At 43.5% G+C, this 18103-nt stretch overlaps 1 protein-coding gene across 5 annotated transcripts in view; it reads right to left on the reverse strand.

The window, feature by feature from the left end:
- The window catches only part of GK (glycerol kinase), a 381644-nt gene that overhangs the window by 248341 nt on the left and 115200 nt on the right, over nt 1-18103 (reverse strand). For all 5 annotated transcript variants that reach the window (XR_003856985.1, XR_003856986.1, XM_029603081.1 and 2 more), the window contains exon 9: nt 8554-8589. Coding sequence is in view for 3 of the 5 variants with exons in the window: in XM_029603081.1 (XP_029458941.1) it covers nt 8554-8589 (36 nt within the window). In the remaining 2 variants the exon portion in view is untranslated. The remainder of the gene's footprint in view (nt 1-8553; nt 8590-18103) is intronic.

Here is an 18103-nt window from a genome sequence, read left to right on the forward strand (position 1 = left end):
TGCAAAAAAAAGGCACTTGGATGCTATATGGTATTAGGCTTATTGTAAAGGTAGTTCTGTCTGTCTCCCTCAGAAAGCAATGAGTAAAACTGAATGGCAGTTACAATATAGCAAACCTCCCATACCAAAACAGTCCTAACTGCCAGCACTCAAACAGTAACAACCCTACCAATGAAAAGGCAACACTGCAAATATTACACCAGGCCCTAAACACCAATACAACTTCTGTTAGAAAATCAGAACACGTGAGACTACTAAAGATCCCTACACAGAAACCGAACATAGCAAAATACCTTGCCCCTCTCACACATGCAGAACACAAACAGACCCTCGCCAAATACAGAATAGAGAGACCACAAAGTATAAACAGAAACATGCAGCCAAATTGAACTTGAAACCACAGCAAGCCAGACTCTGTATGTAAAGCAATAATGGAAAAACAAACAAAAAATAATTGGTAGAGAAATAAGAAAACGAACCTGCAAGTCAATAAGTGTTTGGGGGGGGGGGGGGGGGGGAGTGTTTGAGAATTGTTAATACTGTTTCAAGAAAGTAAAATAGATTTGAACATATATATTTTAAGGGCTTCTTCCATGTTGTTTTGAACATACACTTAAGTTCAAATCTGTCTTAACACAACTCTCAACACAAGTTGTTTTGATAATACTCTTTCAAGTGGGTAACTTTGTTTTCTGCATTTTTGAAACATTTTTGTGAAGTGACTTGCCTTTTAAGGATGATGTCATTATTAATACTTTATTATACATCTTCCAGGACTAGTCTGTTTAATTTAAAAAAAAAAAAAAATCTCTTGCTTAGATAGTATTAACAAGTCTCAAAAACCCCTTTATTTCATCTAAAGTAGAAACACAATTCCTTATAAAAAAAAAATTAAAAAAAATCAAACAGAATAAAAAAATATAAATAGTAAAACCATAATAAAAAGAATATTTCAAAATAATTGACAAATAGAACATCCAATAATTAAATGACAATTTAAAATTTCCCAACCACCACCTAATAATTAAAACTAATAAAGGATAAAAAAAAATACTTCATTCTCCATACCTCAAATTTTGATTTATGGTCTTCCTGAAAATGTCATGGATTGGAGGGGGAAGGGGGCATACCACCTTTCTCCCCACTCTCAAACACCCCCCCCCCCCCCATCATATGCTCACTCATACACATTCCCGCCCTCTCTCGCATTTGCTGACACATCCATTCTCCCCCTCTCTCTCACATACACTTCTCCCTTAGATATGCACTTTCACTCTCTAATTTACTAAAATGTAATAATTTAGATAAAATTTGATATATTGCCCTTCTCAACAAATCTCACATATGCTCTCTCCCTCTCTCATCAACCTGAAAGTGGGTCTTCAGTATATTCATCCAGCTTTAAAGCTAAATTTTTTTCTATTGTGCAAATGACTGGTTGAATGGAGTGTTTTTGATTTTTTTTTTTTTTTAACCCTGGATGCTTATGATATAGGTTGTCACAACCAGAATTAATTTTGACTGATGGTTTTTCACTCCAAAAACGTTTTAGTTTTTTTTGTATCTGCAGTTTGTTGAGCTGTTGAAGAAACAAAAATAAAAAGTATGATTACTAGGGTAAAGCAGAGTTGTTTACCTGTAACAGGTGTTCTCTCAGGACAGCAGGATGTTAGTCCTCACAGAAGGGTGACATCATCAGATGGAGCAGTGTCACGGAACACTTTTGGCAAAGTTTCTAAAACTTTGAATGGCACACTGAGCAAGCCCAGCATGCCACCAACCCCAATGGCCACATGGGGTCCCCCTTCAGTCTCGTTTCAAAGCAGAAAAATTATGAGTGGAAAATAAAACAAAATGTAGGCAAACTTAACTCCGCAGGGTGGCGGGCGGGTTTCATGAGGACTAACATCATGCTGTCCTGGGAGAACACCTGTTACAGGTAAGCAACTCTGCTTTCTCCCAGGACAAGCAGGATGGTAGTCCTCACAGATGGGTGAATACCAAGCTGCAGGCTGCCCCCGGAACACCCTAGGCCAACAAGCACTCAATAACGTGCAACAGGCACAACAACAGGGGTGCTGTTGGCAACAACAGGGGCAATCTGATCCTCTTACTGGGCCCTAGGTAGGGAGAGTTGGGTTCTCACACTGGAAACAAGTTACGGAGGACAGACTGGCCAAAGACGCTGTCCTGTCGACCATCCTTATCCAGACAGTAATGGGCTGTGAGGGTGTGGAGGGAACGTCACGTCGCAGCCTTGCAGATTTCGGCAATAGGGACTGCCCGGAAGTGTGCTACTGACGCTGCCATGGCTCTCACTGAGTGAGCTTTCACTCGGCCCTCGAGCGGAAGGCCTGCTTGCTGTTAGCAAGAGATACAGTCCGCCAACCAACTGGATAGGGTCTACGTGCCCACCGCAACTCCAAGTCTATTCTTGTCAAAAGAGACAAAAAGTTGGGTGGACTGCCTGTGGGCTGCGGCTCTAAATAAAAGATGAGAGCACGCTTGCAGTCCAAGATGTGCAGTGCCCACTAACCTGGATGATTTGGTGGTCTTGGGAAAAAGTTGGGCAACTCGATGGACTGATTCAGGTGAAAGTCAGTCATCTTAGGTAGGAACTTAAGGTGAGTGTGCAGTGCCACACTGTTGTGGAAGAACCTCATGTAAGGTGGCTAGTTCACTAGGGCCTGCAGCTCACTGACTCTGCGAGCAGAAATAACCGTTATTAGGAAGATGATCTTCCAGGTAAAGTGCTTGAACTCGCAGGAGTGCACGGGCTCAAACGGAGGCCGCATGAGCCACGCCAGAACTATGTTGAGGTCCCAGACCACAACAGGAGGACGCAGTGGAAGCTTCAGTTGAAGTAAGCCTCTCATGAAGCATCCCACTAAGGGCTGCACAGAGACTGGAGTGTCGCCCACTCCACAGTGGTAGGCAATGATGGCACTCAGATGTACCTGGATTGAAATAGTCTGTAGTCCAGACTCCGAGAGGCGCCAGAGTTAGTCCAAAAGCCTAGGTGTGGGCAAGTGAAAGGGTCAAGAGAATTTCCCCCACTTTCCTTGGTAGGACATCCATGTGGAAGGCTTACGCGAAGCTACCAGGACTTGTGAGACATTGTCTGAAAGGTCGAGGGACCTTAGCACTAGCCTTTCAACATCCAGGCCATTAGGGACAACGACCGGAGGTTCGGGTGGTGTAGCCTGCCCTGATCCTGCGTGATGAGATTGGGTGGCGTCCCAGGCGAATGGGCTCCTGGACAGACAGGTCACAGAGTATTGGAAACCAGACCTGATGCGGCCAATGTGGGGCTATGAGTATCATGGAGCCACGGTCCTGTTGTAGCTTCACGAGAATCTTCCTATTAGCAGAATTGGAGGGTGTGCATACAGGAGTCCCACACTCCAGAAGTGGGAGAAGTCATCCATGGCTGGTCTCTGTCCTTCCCTGTGCAAGGAGCAGAAGCAGTCCACCTCGTAGTTCTGCCAGGACGCGAAGAGATCCACATCCAGTTGACCCCACCAGTGGAAGATCGTGTCCTCCACTGAGGGTTTAGGGATCACTCGTGGGGGTAGAATGTCCAACTGAGGCAGTCTGCAACCACATTCTCGGTCCCTGCCAGGTAGATTGCCCGCAGAAGCATGGAACTTGACAGAGTCCAGACCCAAGTCTGTGCCACCTCTTGGCAGAGGAGATAAGAGCATGTGCTCCCCTGTTTGCTCACGTACCACATGGCCACTTAGTTGTCCTTCTGGATCAAGATGACCCTGTTGGACACAGGCAGTCCTGGAATGCATGGAGTGCATACTGCATCGCTCAGAGTTCCAGAAAATGTATCTGGCATCTTGCCTTGGGCTTTGACCTAACCCCTTATGTGTAGCGGCCGTTGACAAGGCCCACCAACCTAGATTGAGCAGCAGGGGACTGAAAAGGGAATCCCTTGCCGAGGTTGGATTCCTGCGCCCACCAGGCGAGGGACAGCTGGAGTGGTTTGGTTATCTGGACCAGTGTGGAGAGTTCTTGAGAACCTGTGTGACCTTCATGGCTAGGCGGGCCATTGGGGTGACGTGCACCAATGCCACGTGACCTATCAACTTTAGGAGCAGGTGGGCTTAGGGAATCTGCCGACGATGGATGGACCTGGCTAGCCCAGCCAGGATGGCAATGCGTTTGCTGGGAAGGAATGCCTTGGCTAACATGGTGTCCAGATCCGCCCTGTGGTTCCCCTTGTAAAGTAACTGTACATATTTAATCCTCTATGCCACCCCATCCCTCTCTCTATCTTCTCCAAATCATATGTTAAATGTTATTTCTCAAAGTTACTATTAAATTAACCTTTCAAAGTTACTATGTAAATGTATCTTTCTAAATTATTAAAGTTACAATGTTAAAATGTAAAATAAGCAGCTTCTGCCATTTCTGTTCAGTTACATTTATTTATTTATTTTTAACTTTTATATACCGGTCTTCTTGCATGGGATACAAATCAAACCGGTTTACAGTGAAACAATAACCTCGCCTGAGAGCATTACATAGAACAAGGACCATCGAAAACATGTAAACCGATGTGATATCTCGATCAAATGTCGGTATATAAAAACAAACAAATAAATAAAATAAATAAAATGAAGTTGAGTCGCTGGGATTTCAAGTAATTTACGAGGAACCCGAGCGATTGGAGGAGTCTCATCGTCACGCTCAGGGACTAAAGGGCTCCTTCTCTCAAAGAACTCTTGATGAGCCAATCATCCAGATATGGGAACACATGCACCTCTCTCAGGCGCAAATGTGCTCCCACCACTGCCAGGTACTTTGTGAAGACCCGGGGTGTGGAGGCCAGCCTGAAGGGAAGAACCCTGTACTGAAAGTGCCGGTGGCCTACTAAGAAGCACAGATATTTGCGATGAGGTGGAAAAATAGCAATGTGCGCGTAGGCGTCCTGTAGTTCTAGAGAGCAGAGCCATTCCCCTTGATGCAGAAGCGGAAGTAGGGTACCCAAGGATACCATTTTGAACTGCTCTCTGTGGAGGAATCTGTTTAAGGCCCAGAGGTCGAGGATGGGATGGAGGCCACCTGATCTCTTTAGAATGAGAAAATACCAGGAGTAGAACCCTTGTCCTTGCTGAGCCCGGGGAACTGATTCCATGGCTCTGGACTGTAGCAGACCCGAGAGTTCTAACTTGAGGGTCGGTGCATGTTCTATGAGGCTCCACGCCAGAGAGGTTGAGGAATCTGGAGAAACACAGAGAAGATTCAGGCGGTAACCTCGTGCTACAATGGACAATACCCATCGCTCGGTGATAATTGGGGACCAGTTTTTCATGAATAGGCAGAGATGAACCTCCACAGGTGGGTCGGATGGTGAGGGCAAAGAGGATAGGTTTCTGTGCTCTGTGTGCCAGTCAAAAGCCAGCTGCAGGGCTTGGCTCGGGGGCTGGCTGAGCCCTAGGTGCTCTTTGTTGGCGAGGGTGGCTTCTTTGAGTGGACAGAGCTGGACGAGCACGGGAGGCCGGAGAATGTATTTATTTATTATTTATGCAATTCTTATATACCGTTACACAGAACACAAGATTCTATCTTTACGGTTTACATGGTAAAATCATTATACAACGGTTAGAAACAGAATAAATACAATAAAATTCAATAAAAATAAAATAAAAATAACTAAAATCTACTGATTAAAAATAAAATAAATATAGTTAAGAAAATAGAAATAAGAATCCCTCTGTCAAACTTTAGTTTCTCAATTACCCTCTTTGGCATTGGTTCATATGCTTACTGATATTTATTTATATATACAGAGATAGCATCTCTGTTGCCTGTAAAACTGCTTTCTGGAATCCCTACGTGGCCTTCTACGGGTTGCCGAAGAGGGATCAGAGGTGGTAGTAGACAACTGATGTAGGGTCTTCATGGTAGTCCCTGAGTTGAGCCACTGTGTCCTGGATTTTGTCCCCAAACAGATTTTCTCCTGTTCAGGGGAGGTCGGCCAGTTTGTCTTGAACCTCAAGGCGAAGGACGGAGGCTTTTAGCCAGGCCCAGCATCTAGCACTAACCAGCTGCTGAGACCCTTGACGCCGTCTCAAAGATGTCATAGGCCGCTCTCACCTCGTGTTTCCCAGTTTCCAGTCCTTTTTGCAGGATGGATTCTAGGCTCTTCTGACATTGTTGTGGTAGGGTATCAGTGAACTCCTGGACCTGTTTCCAGAGGTTCCAGTTGTACTGGTTCATGTACAACTGGTATGCCATTATGAGAGCAATAAGCATGGATCCCTGGAAAACCCTTCGACACAGAATGTCTAAGGCTCTATGGTTCTTTCCTGGAGGAGCTGAGAAGTGAGGGCAGATCCTCTTGGCCTTTTTCTGGGCTGATTCGACTACCACTGACTGGCATGGCAACTGGCTCTTCTGACAGCCTAGGGCCTGTTGTACTAAACAGATGGCATCCGTCTTTCTATTGACTGGAGCCACAGAACCCAGGTGTTCCCAGAGCCGGTGAAGGAGGTCCAGGAGAACCTTAAGCACCCAGACTGCCATCACCTCCTTAGGAGCGTTCACAAATTGGAGGACCTCTAACATCTTGAACTGAGATGGATGCTGGGGCACCAGGAGGCCCGATGACCCGGGGATGGGATCCGGCATCGGAAGTACCACCTGTGGACATGGGCGAGGAGCTGCATCTTCCGCCTCCGAAGAGCCCGGAATTGGGATCGAGATGGGGGTGAGGCACCGGTGGTGGACAAGGCACTCGGGGAGGGGGGGGGGGGGGGGGTGTCATTTTCAACATGGAGGGCGCCAGTTCCAATGTCGGTATGGGGACCAGTATCGGTGGCTGCTAGAGACCCCGAAGGGCATTTAGCACTGCCTGTTGAACCACGCGGTCCAACTCCTCTCTGAATGAGGGTGCAGACAAGACCGACCCTGGAGTAGTAGGAGGCAGGCTGGGCGTCACTGGCGTGTCCACGGGGGTCCGCGGAGGCTGGGTGCCCAGCACATATCGATGGGGAACGCCCTGGGCTCCCAGGTCCGGAGGAGGTTGGGGCCTCCTCTCCTCGGGGCTTCTTTGGAGGGGGTTCGGCAGAGGCCAATGCCGGCACCGGACAGTGACTACCTTCGGTGCCAGTGTCGATGCTTCCTCGGTGCTCGACCCGGTCCTTCTCCGGCACGGAGTAAGACTATGCAGAAGTCTTCGAATGTCCTGATGCCAGTGAGGGGCGATCTCCTGCCCCCTGATTATCGCAGTGGCACATCGAAAGCGAAGGTCCCGAGTCAGATTGATCCCCATGACTTGATGTACTCGGTACCAGAGTCGATGAAGCAGATTGCTTGGAACCAAACAAGTGCTTCATTTTGTCCAGGCAGGAGCGCCGGCCTTTGGGGGGGTCATCTGAGCACAGCTGGGACACCGGACGTCATAGGAAGGCCCGAGACATAGGACGCAGATGTCGTGTGGATCCATTGGGACATAGTCTGCAGACACTCAGGGCATTTCCTAAAACTGGTCGCATTCGAAAAAGTGTGGCGTGCGCTCTGTGGCCGTTGGCCACCGCGAGGTAGACGCTCGGGAACTGATCGCAACAATATGATAAAATACCTACCGGACGCCGGAGGAATAGATTCACGATGGGGGACCCCAAGGTGGGGGAAAGCTGACGAAAAAGTGACGAATTATTCCGTGAGGAAAAGGTTTTAAAACAGAGCTCCACAAGCCGCGAGGCAACAGCTCCGCAGAAAAAATGAGACTGAAGGGGGACTCCGTGTAGCCATAGAGTTGGTGGCATACTGGGCATGCTCAGTGTGCCAGTCAAAGTTCTAGAAACTGACAAAAGTGTTCTGTGACAGGGTTCCATCTGATGTCACCCATCTGTGAGGACTACCATCCTGCTTGTCCTGGGAGAATTTTTGTTTTTAAAATCCAGTAATATTTTTGTTCTATTTTTTTGAGATTTACATTTCTTTAGGGATCTCTTATTCTATATGCTGCCACTATTTTCTGCCTTCAGGAGCATACCAAGCCATTTTCTTCCACAAGTATCTAGGGCCATTACCTCTAGTGACTCGGAATGTTATGCTGGAAAATAAGATTCTCTCCCAATCACTTGCACAATGTCTCAGATCCCACAGAAATATTAGAAATTTTTCAATATTCTTAGCAGTTTATTTTTTTACCTTTTCTTTTTAGCCTCTGTTCTTTATGAAAAGGCGTTTAACATGTGTACGTGTGCGTCCCCCACTACCTTATTTATTTAAACGTACTTCTTACTCGCCCTTCTAAAACTTTGGGGCGGGGTACAATAAAACATACATAATCATTAAAAACTTAAATTGCTAGACCTAAGTCATTGAGATAACATTAGAAAATTTTATTTTTCAAAGTTGGGAAGTGCTTTTGGGAAGCACCGGAGGGGACCAGAGTTGAGAATTTTGCTATAGGAAATGTATTGGGACTAACATGCTAGATAGAACATTGTTCCTTTACGATTTTTCAATAAAACATTGCTATTTTCAATGAGATTAGAAAATGTACCACAATGAAAGGTAAGAGATACTCACCCCAGACACTGGTACTCCAGTCAGTGCTCCAGATTTCTGACAAAATATAAATTAAACATATTATTGTATTTTTGTTAACAAATCCTACAAATCTATATTGAACATGTGCTGCATTATAGCATGTCTGTAATTAATGCAACATAATACAACTGCAGTAAAGGATAATTGTTTACTTGTAACTGTTATCCAAAAGGTATTATTTCCATGAATTTACTTATCACCTATTACAAGGTACCCAGGACAAATTCTGTGATGGCTTAAAGCATAGCATTACCTATCAACAGTGCTCATTGTTAGCACTGGATTGTGCACCTGATAAACTTGATATTAGGCGATGTAATGAAGCGCATTAGGTTTATCTCATGTTTTAATTCGGGTTTAGGACATTTTTTGTGCACTAAAGTTACTTCCCATGCAAAAAACTTATGCTAAGCAAGAAGTAAAAAAGTAAGCTAGAGGAAGTCGGGGAGACAGATGAAATTCCTGGCGGAGGAGAGCGGGAGATTCTTATGGAGAAGACGTCCCTCAGCCCAGACCAGCAACAGTCTCCGGCGTGGCATGACCCCAGTGGAGAGGTGGAACAGTTGCAGGCTGATGACGCAGCTGCTGTGGCTGAACCTGAGGGAGCGGCTCCACATGAAGCACAGGAAGGGGAAGGTTCCTCGGTAACCAGAGGGAGTTTGAACTCCAGTGGAGGAGGCAGCCCGGTGGTCCAACCGAAAGAAGTTTTGGGGAGAAAAGATTCTGTGACCTCTCGGGATAAGAACCAAGAAAATCTACTATTCTGCTCTAAGGGCGAGTCATTGCTCATACCCCCTAAACCCGAGGCAGTATCCTTAGAAGCACTCTGGGGCTTGTTGGTTGGTCTCGGTGCGTCCTTGCAACGAGTGGAAAACAAATTGGACTCAGTTACTTATAATACTCAGCAAAATATTTTGGAGGTACAGGAATCAACTTCTGAAATTAAAAATAGAGTTACAGTTCATACTATACAAGCTTTGAATACAGTCATGATAAAAGATCAGTTGGCTTGCTCTAAGAGACTAGAGACATTGGAAACTAAAGCAAGACAGTTCAATTTAAGGATTTGAAATTTTCCACTGATAGGTGGTGAAAATTCTTTTGTTACCTTTAAACGTTTTCTGAACAAAATTTGCTTTCCATAAATTTTACAAGTTTTCTTAATAAAAGGGTTTCTAGTATGGGTGAAACATCAGCTTTACCTATATTGGCTAATCTAACTGATTTTCTAGAGAACTCGTCTGGAGGTAATAGATAGGAAGACTTACGGCCTCATTTTCCAAGCACTTTACCGCGTGCGATAAATTCGCAAATCGCGTTAACAGCTGTTAACGCGATTTGCGAATGCAAATTAGTCATTTGGTATTCAGGGGGTGGAGTATATGTAAAGCGGGAACCTGTGTATCATGTGCGGCGAAACGGCCGCAGTGTTAGCGCGGCTGCTATCGCGGCTAATAACTACAACTCCAACCTCGTGTTATGGACTGCGTTACGGGCCTGAAAAGGATTACTGCCATCCACGATAGTCCCAGACAGAGAGAGAGAGAGAGCCTTACTATAGTGCCTATGCCCTACATAGGTATTTTAACCCCTATGGGAGGGCCACCTACTAACTCGGGGTGGGGATTAGGTATGAGCGTCGGGGGTTGGGGGCCACTTTCGCATTCCACATGAGACCTACGGACTGAACAGTGGTCTCTAGTGCAGATTTGCTGGCCGTCGGAGTGAGGACGCTCACTCCAAGCGGAGATTTGGCCAACATTCTCTCCACCTAGCATGTTGTTGCCCAGGTAGAGTGTCCATCAAGCTAGGTAGAGAGAACGTTGCCCAAACCACTTCTTGGAGTGAGCGTCTCTCTCTCTCTCTCTCTCTCCCTCTCTCCACCGCGATAAAAGAAACCGGCAAATATCGTGCACTGCGATGAAAGAATCATCGTGCACTGGGGAAACATCGCGTGCGGCGCTAATGTTTTCGTGATTTTTCCCCACTGCACGAAAGAAGCCTCATTTGCATTGGTAACGCCCCCTAATGCGTTACCAATGCGATATTGGAAAATAAGGCCCTTAGTTTTCTTTATTTCTACCACTGATGTGAATGTGATGAAAGTCTTTTTCAGAAAATGTCCTATAATTTTTCATGACCAATCTATAAAAGGTTTTCTGGATATATCACAAATGACACAAGTTCGGAGAAAAGACTTCATGTCTTATAGGCAAGAAGTTTTATTATTAGGGTTTACTTTCACATTAAGATACCCTGCTAGATGTATTCTAAAAAAAAAGGTGATGAAACTTGTTTTTCTTCAACTTGAACAATTACAACAATTTATTTTAGCTCAAAAATCATCCACATCTTCCCCAGCTGCTACTCAGAAAGCGGGCATATGAAAAGTAAATAACTGGTAACAAAAAAGTGATGAAACAAGTCTGATGAATTGCCTAGTAGTTAAACTCCTATAATTTCTCTCTTGCCTTTTGTTGCCATTAAGTATGTTTATTTTTCTCTTCTTAATTATAATGCAAATTGGATATTAATTGTTTTTCCTTTTTATTTTGAAATATCTTGGTTTATATCAAATGTTGATATTCCATTGTAATATTTGGAAATTTATTCAATTTGTAAACGTTTGAAAAACTGAAAGAATTAAAAAAAAAAAATAAATAAACTAAGCTAATTGTGAAAGATACTCTAGAGAAGCCAATCTCAGTTCTTGAGATACAAATGGCAGTTGGAATGTTCCCTGGTGGTAAGTGTCTAGGTCAGATGCGTACCATATAGGTTTACAAAAAATTCTTACTTAATGTAGCACCTTTTCTTGACAATGATTACAACCAGGTAGGGCAACACAATGGCTCCCTAGGAGATATGGCTGATGCCCACTTAGCCTTACTCCATAAAAAAGGGAAAGACCCCTTAGAGTGTGGGTCCTACAGACCTATTTCTCTGTTAAACTCTGACAAAGATTCTGGTGAAGGTCTTGCAGTTCTGACTGGAACTGATCCTTGCCAGGTTAGTGCACCCAGACCAAACGGGGTTTGTTAAAGGGAGAATGTCCACCGCTATCACTAGGTAGGTATATAATCTTCATCATGTAAAATCTTGGGTGTGCATAGACAATCTATATGCTGCCGAAGGGTTGAGCTGGTAATTAAACTGCTGCACAGATCATACCACATCCCACTATATTACACATGCATATTTCCTGAATACAATACACTGTTGGAGAGGATGTTGGGAACAGGGTACATATGTGGAGGTACTGTCCGGGGATAGCCTGGTTTGGGGAAAAAAAAGGTTACACAGAAGATCTCTAATGTTATTAATCTCCCGATTCATATGAAAACAGAGCTGGGCCTATTGCGTCTGTGGCAAGGATCCTTGGTGCCTGTTAAGCATAGACTCCTCGTAGGCCAGTTGATCCTTGCTGCGAGGTTTACCATAGTAAGGTTCTGAAAGTTTCATCCTCGTTTGAACCACTGGCATGTGCAGGTTGGAGATGTAACAGACATTGAGTGACTTCACTGGGACATTGCTAATAAAGGTTTTAAGTATCGTCAGATCTCGGGCTGTTATCTGATCTATGAGGGTCTGGATTAAACAATATTCTAAACATTTTTATGGTATATTCACTACAATTTGCTAGATGTCAGATGGGTCACTTTTCTGTATATGATCCAAATTAGATTATCTTGTTTTGCAAAGTTGTTTGTGGTGGATGCAATATAATGACTATTTCAGACTTTTTGTTTCTTTCTTCTATACCTAAAAATTATTAAATAAAGACTTAAAAAAAAACCAAAAACAAACTATTCTGTTAGGAGTTAGCAGTATGCTAGGGAGTTAGCAAACTGTTGGAATTTAGGAGATTTGTGGGTGGATCTTTGGACCGGTGGCAGATGACCACGCCCCCGGGGAAAGATCCCGAGAAGGACCACCAGTCAGGTTCAGAGTTAGAAGACAGACACACACTAGTTCTTTTATTAGACAGTATACTGGACCACCAGAGGTGGCAGTAGTGAGCTGGAATGCCCAGCTGGGCTGTAGTCCCTCAGATAATGGAACAGCGATCCCTGGAGGCTGAGCTGTAGAGAAACGGAAATATAGTGAGTAGGCAGGGTATGCAGGGTTCATGGACAGAACCTGATGGTAACACTCACACAATGTCTCATAGAAGCCCAGGAGCTGGAATGAAGTAGGCCCTCAAGGAGCAAGTACCTGGTTCCAGGGAAAGCTCTGAGAGAGCGATGGTAACTCACAGATGTAGTAGGCAGAGATAACTTCCAGGCAGAAGTGAATTTGAAGAAGTCCAGGAACAAGGGCCCTCGAGGAGCGAATACCGGTTCCAGACTGCAATCTACAAAGAGAGAATGAGGCCCCCGAGGAGCGGGTACCCCTGGTTAGCCCGAGGAGGCAGAGTAGCTTGGAAAGTCAAAGCGAGTCCATTGTCATTCCTTGCTAACTCGAGTTGTTAGCAATTCAGAGACCTTTAAATATCAGAAGCGGATGACATCATCTCAGGGGGACGCCCCTGAGGTTCGCGCCACTTCTGGTACTTGAGGCGGGCACGCGCCTCTAGGCATCAGGTCAACATGGTGGATTGCAGCATTGGGCCGGGCCTAAGATGCCGGGGCAGCCAGCCTTCCATCAACCCCGGAGGGAGTCACCAATGCGGTAAGGTGGGCGGAGTGGAGACGTCGGGCAGTGACTGTCGCAACACAAACAAACCATGAGAGCTTACATAAAGAACAGTCTCTTATCAGACAAATACAGGAACTGGAGGGTAGGCCCAAGAGATTGTACTTATATATAAGGGGAGAGATGAGTTAGATCATGGGTCATATTACCCAATCTTGCTTCTAAATGCAGATGTGAAGATTTGGGCTAAGGTACTACAATTCAGGTTGGACTAGGTTATTATAGATCCGGTTGTAGAGGACCAGACAGATATATACAAGGTAAGAGAACTAATACAAGGAGAGCATTTAATATTATTGCGTTGGCAAAGAGGTATTAAGATGCTCAGATTGATGATGGCGCTGGATCAATGCTCCAGCCAAGTAGTAGCTACGTGTGTGCAAAGGTTTTTCATTTGAGCAAGAATTTTTTAAAAACAAGTTTTGAGTTCCAGTATTAGTGTTGCATTTCTGCATACAACAAAAAGAAAATAAGCATGTGAACAACCACATAAAACTCGTGCGCAATCCTCCGAAATGTATGAGCGACTGCTCTCTAAGCTGACTGCTTGAGAACTATGCACTGGATGCAGAGAAAACATTTTGACTAGCTTAGTTGGCCTTTATGTTTACAGCGCTTAAAGCTTATCACATAGATGCTGGCATTGTTGACTCTATAAAAGTTCTGAATATTCAACCTAAAAGCCTCTCCTGTTTGATCTAGTAATAGAGGTGTTGGCTCAGGTGATTAGATTTGCCAATGACACAAAATTATTTAAAGTTGTTAAATCACAAGAGGATTGTGAGAAATTGCACAAGGACTTTACAAAAGTGGAAGACTGGGCATGCAAATGGCAAATGAAGTTTACCCAAATTATGGCTACACAATGCAAGGTTCAACATCAGGAGTCACCATTTAGGAAAAGGATCTAGGCGTCATCGTTGATAATACAATGACATTTTCTGCCCAGTGTGCAACAGCATCCAAGAAAGCAAACAAAATCCTAGGAATTAATAGGAAAGGAATGGAGAATAAAATAATATCATAATGCCTCTGTATCGCTTCATTGTGCGATTTCATCTTCAATATTGCATACAGTTCTGGTTATCACATCTCAAAAAAACATAGTAGAATTAGAAAAAGTACAGAGAATGGCAACCAAAATGATAAAGGGGATGGAACAATTCCCCTATGAAGAAAGGCTAAAGAGGTTTGGAATCCAGCCTGGAGAAAAGTCATCTAAGTCATATGTTAGAGGTCTATAAAATGAGTGGAGTGGAACGAGTAAATGTTAATCAGTTTATTTAAAGGAGTTCAAAGACTAGGGTACACACGAAGTTACTAGGTGATACATTTAAAATTAATAAGAAAATATTTTTTTACTCAATGCATAATTATTTTATTTATTTATTTTATTTATTTAAAAACTCTTCTATACTGTCGTTGAGTTACATAACCATCACGACGGTTTACAAAAAGGCACGTTAATGAAAAATATGAGTGGTATAGATTACAAATTAATCATGTGCCATCATAGAATGGTAACAATTTAGTGTCAAAAACTGTGTGTGTCAGTTAAGCTTATTTGTTCGGAACATATTATGCAGTTTTAATTTAACATTAAAATGCATTTTGTAGGTTAAAAGTAATAACTTCTAGTTTGGTGCGTCGTTATCATTCAACCGTTTTTCTCCTTATTAAGTTCTGGAATTCATTGCCAGAGGATATGGTTAAAGCTATTAACGTAGCTGCATTTTAAAAAGATTTGGACAAGTTCTTAGAGGAAAAGTCCATAAACCATTATTAAGGTGGAGTTACAGAAATCCACTTCTTATCCCTGGGATAAGCAGCATGGAATCCATCTACCCCTCGGGATCCTGCCAGACACTTATGACCTGGATTAGTCACTGTTGGAAATGGGATACTGGGCTTGATGGACCTTTGGTCTGAAGCAGTAGGGCAAATCTTATGTATTTCTTATGTGCTTAACTATTTGTCCCATTTCTGGTTGGCGGAAGAAGGATTTAAGTACCTTGGGATCTTTATCTCTGCAAATTGATCCGATTTATATAAAACCAATTATGCCCCAGCAATTACAGGCATTACAGCTCATATGCAGAGATGGGAGAATATGTTTTTTTTACTTGAGCTGATTGGATAAATATACTCAAGATTGACATTCTATCCAGATTTATTTCAGCATCTTCCCATAGATTTTCCCCTGAAATATTTGCAAACCTCAATGGCTCTATATTGCGTTTTATCTGGCATAATCACTTTCCTAGACTGAAATTGAGCACCCGCTGGGGAACCAAGGGAGGTGGAGGAATGGAGCTATCCAATTTGCTCAGATACTACTGGGCTGCTAGACTAGCATGTGTCAAATTCTGGTTAAATAGAGACTACAGTCAGCCTTGGCTTTCATTGGCAGCTGGAGCTGCAGAAGGTTTGGATTTGCAACTCTTACTTCTTTTGCCTTCCATTGCAGTTCATGAGCACAAGCTATTACATTCCTGTCCTGTTATGTCACACAAAATTTGGAAAGCACTGTGTAAAAGACTATCTATTGTCCATGCTTGCCTTACTCAAACAAACTGAGCTTATTAATTGAGACCTTACGCCCTGAGTCTGGGGATGGTGGCAGATTGGGCTCAGGTTCCTGGGCAGCTCTAGGTTGGTATTTGTTTGAAACATTAAAGAGGGAATATGATTTAAGCCCCAAATCAAGGGTGCTGTATGATGCCCTTAGAGTCAAACTGGACAGAGTTGAGGAAACCTCTGAGATCTGTAGGACACTTTCTCAGGTAGAACAGGTTTTACTTTTGGCAGAGGAAGGTACTAAAATTATTTCACCTTTTACAGAGCTGTTATGCTCACATATGAGGACCTTGAGACACTGACATCAGTGAAACTTCAGAGAATGAGGACCTTCATATTCATTTCATGGATGAAGACTGGAGGAGGATTCGGACGACAACAAAAAAATTTCTATTTGTTATATAGGTGGAATTCATGCACAACCTGATATGCAGATTATACAGATACCCATTAAATTACACTAGGTTTTCCCCTACATCCTATTGACTTTATTGGAGAGGATTATAGGGGAAATGTGGGCATGTGGCTTAGTCTGGGACTTTTGGGACCAGGTGATATCCAAAATAAAAGTGACATTTTATCTCAGCGTGTAGAGTTCCAGCCAGTGATGTATCTTCTGGGATTGTGGAGGGATGTCACTCTGAAAATGTATCAGCATAAACTGTTTTCAGCTTTTACATGCTGCTCATTTCACAATTGCTTGTCAATGGAAATCAACACCACTATTAAAGCATTGATCTAAGCAAGTCTTTGAAATAGCTTTAATTGAAAAAGTACTTATACTTTACATAAGAATGTTATAATGTATGATAAGATAGGGGGGCATATCTTGAGAGTGTGTGAGACAAAGGAGCTGAGATTTTTCTTTTGCTTGAGTTGCTCAGATTAATAATGTGTATGGTGGTGTTTGCAAGTGAATCTCTCATTGTTGCAGAGAGATTTTATATGTTCTCTTTGCAGTTAAATGTAACTAGTAGTCTTCTTTTGACCTGCCTGTCTTGTCTTATTTTCTTAAATAGTTTTAATTTCTTTTCTTTCCCTCCCACCCACCTCTAAAGCTCATTCTTTGATTAATAGATTATTATACCATAAGAAGACAAGAGATATTTTCATATCAATGATCTATCTAAAACAAGGGATTGACCCAGCCCTTATCAATTAAACTAACTGCCCCCTTGCAGGTCATTGCCAAATGAACATTAAATATACCACATAAATTTAAAGGACTGATTTATGCATGCCTAGTCCCATAGCAACCTAAATTAACTAAGAACTCAACAATATTAAGATGTGGACAGCAGTCCTGCAGAGAGATGGGGCCTTCCAGTCTTTTGCACTGAGAACTACATGTTTGTGAGAGGTTGTATTTGTGCACTAGATGTAAAGAACTCCTGGCTCTCAGAGAATGAGTCTGATATGAAAGTGGCAGACTTCATGTGTCAACTAGATAGGATTTTAGACAGTCTTGGGGAGAAGGTAGCTATCATGGTAAATGCGGACACCGAAGTGGGAAGGTATGGGAGGGAGGCTCTGGATGCCAAATTTAAGCTCTTAGATAGAAAGATGACATACAGAACCTCAAGGGTAGCATTCTCTGAAATGTTCCCTGTTCAATGCACAGGACCCCCAGAGGCAGGCAGATCTCGAGTCTCAATGAGACAATGGTGCTTAGACGACCATGCGTTCAAGAAATATAAAAGATCCCAAAGGGAGGAGCACAAAGAAGAATATCTGGTAGAACTGAGGGAGACGAAGAAATTAATCAAGACGGAAAAAAGTGAAGCGGAAGAGAGGATTGCAAAGGAGGTAAAGAGAGGTGACAAAACATTTTTCAGATACATCAGTGAAAAGAAAAAGGTTCAAAGTGGTATAGTGAAATTGAAAGGTGGAAAGGATCAATGTGTGGAGAGAGACGAAGAAATGGCAGAAATATTAAACGAATACTTCAGTTCTGTGTTCACTAAAGAGGACCCTGGAGAAGGACAGTCACTAGTTAACAAGAAACTGGAGGGGAGTGGAGTAGATGTAACTCCATTTTCAGTAGAAAACGTATGGAAGAGCTTGAGAAACTGAAAGTGGACAAAGCCATGGGGCCTGATGAAGTTCATCCCAGGATACTGAGAGAGCTCAGAGATGTGCTGGTGGGTCCACTGTGTGACCTGTTCATTAGATCCCTAGAAACGGGAGTGGTGCCGAGTGATTGGAGAAGAGCGGTGGTGGTCCCGCTTCACAAGAGTGGGAACAGACAAGAGGCTGG

Source organism: Rhinatrema bivittatum, chromosome 5, assembly GCF_901001135.1.
Source record: "Rhinatrema bivittatum chromosome 5, aRhiBiv1.1, whole genome shotgun sequence".
NCBI classification, from domain to species: Eukaryota; Metazoa; Chordata; class Amphibia; order Gymnophiona; family Rhinatrematidae; genus Rhinatrema; species Rhinatrema bivittatum.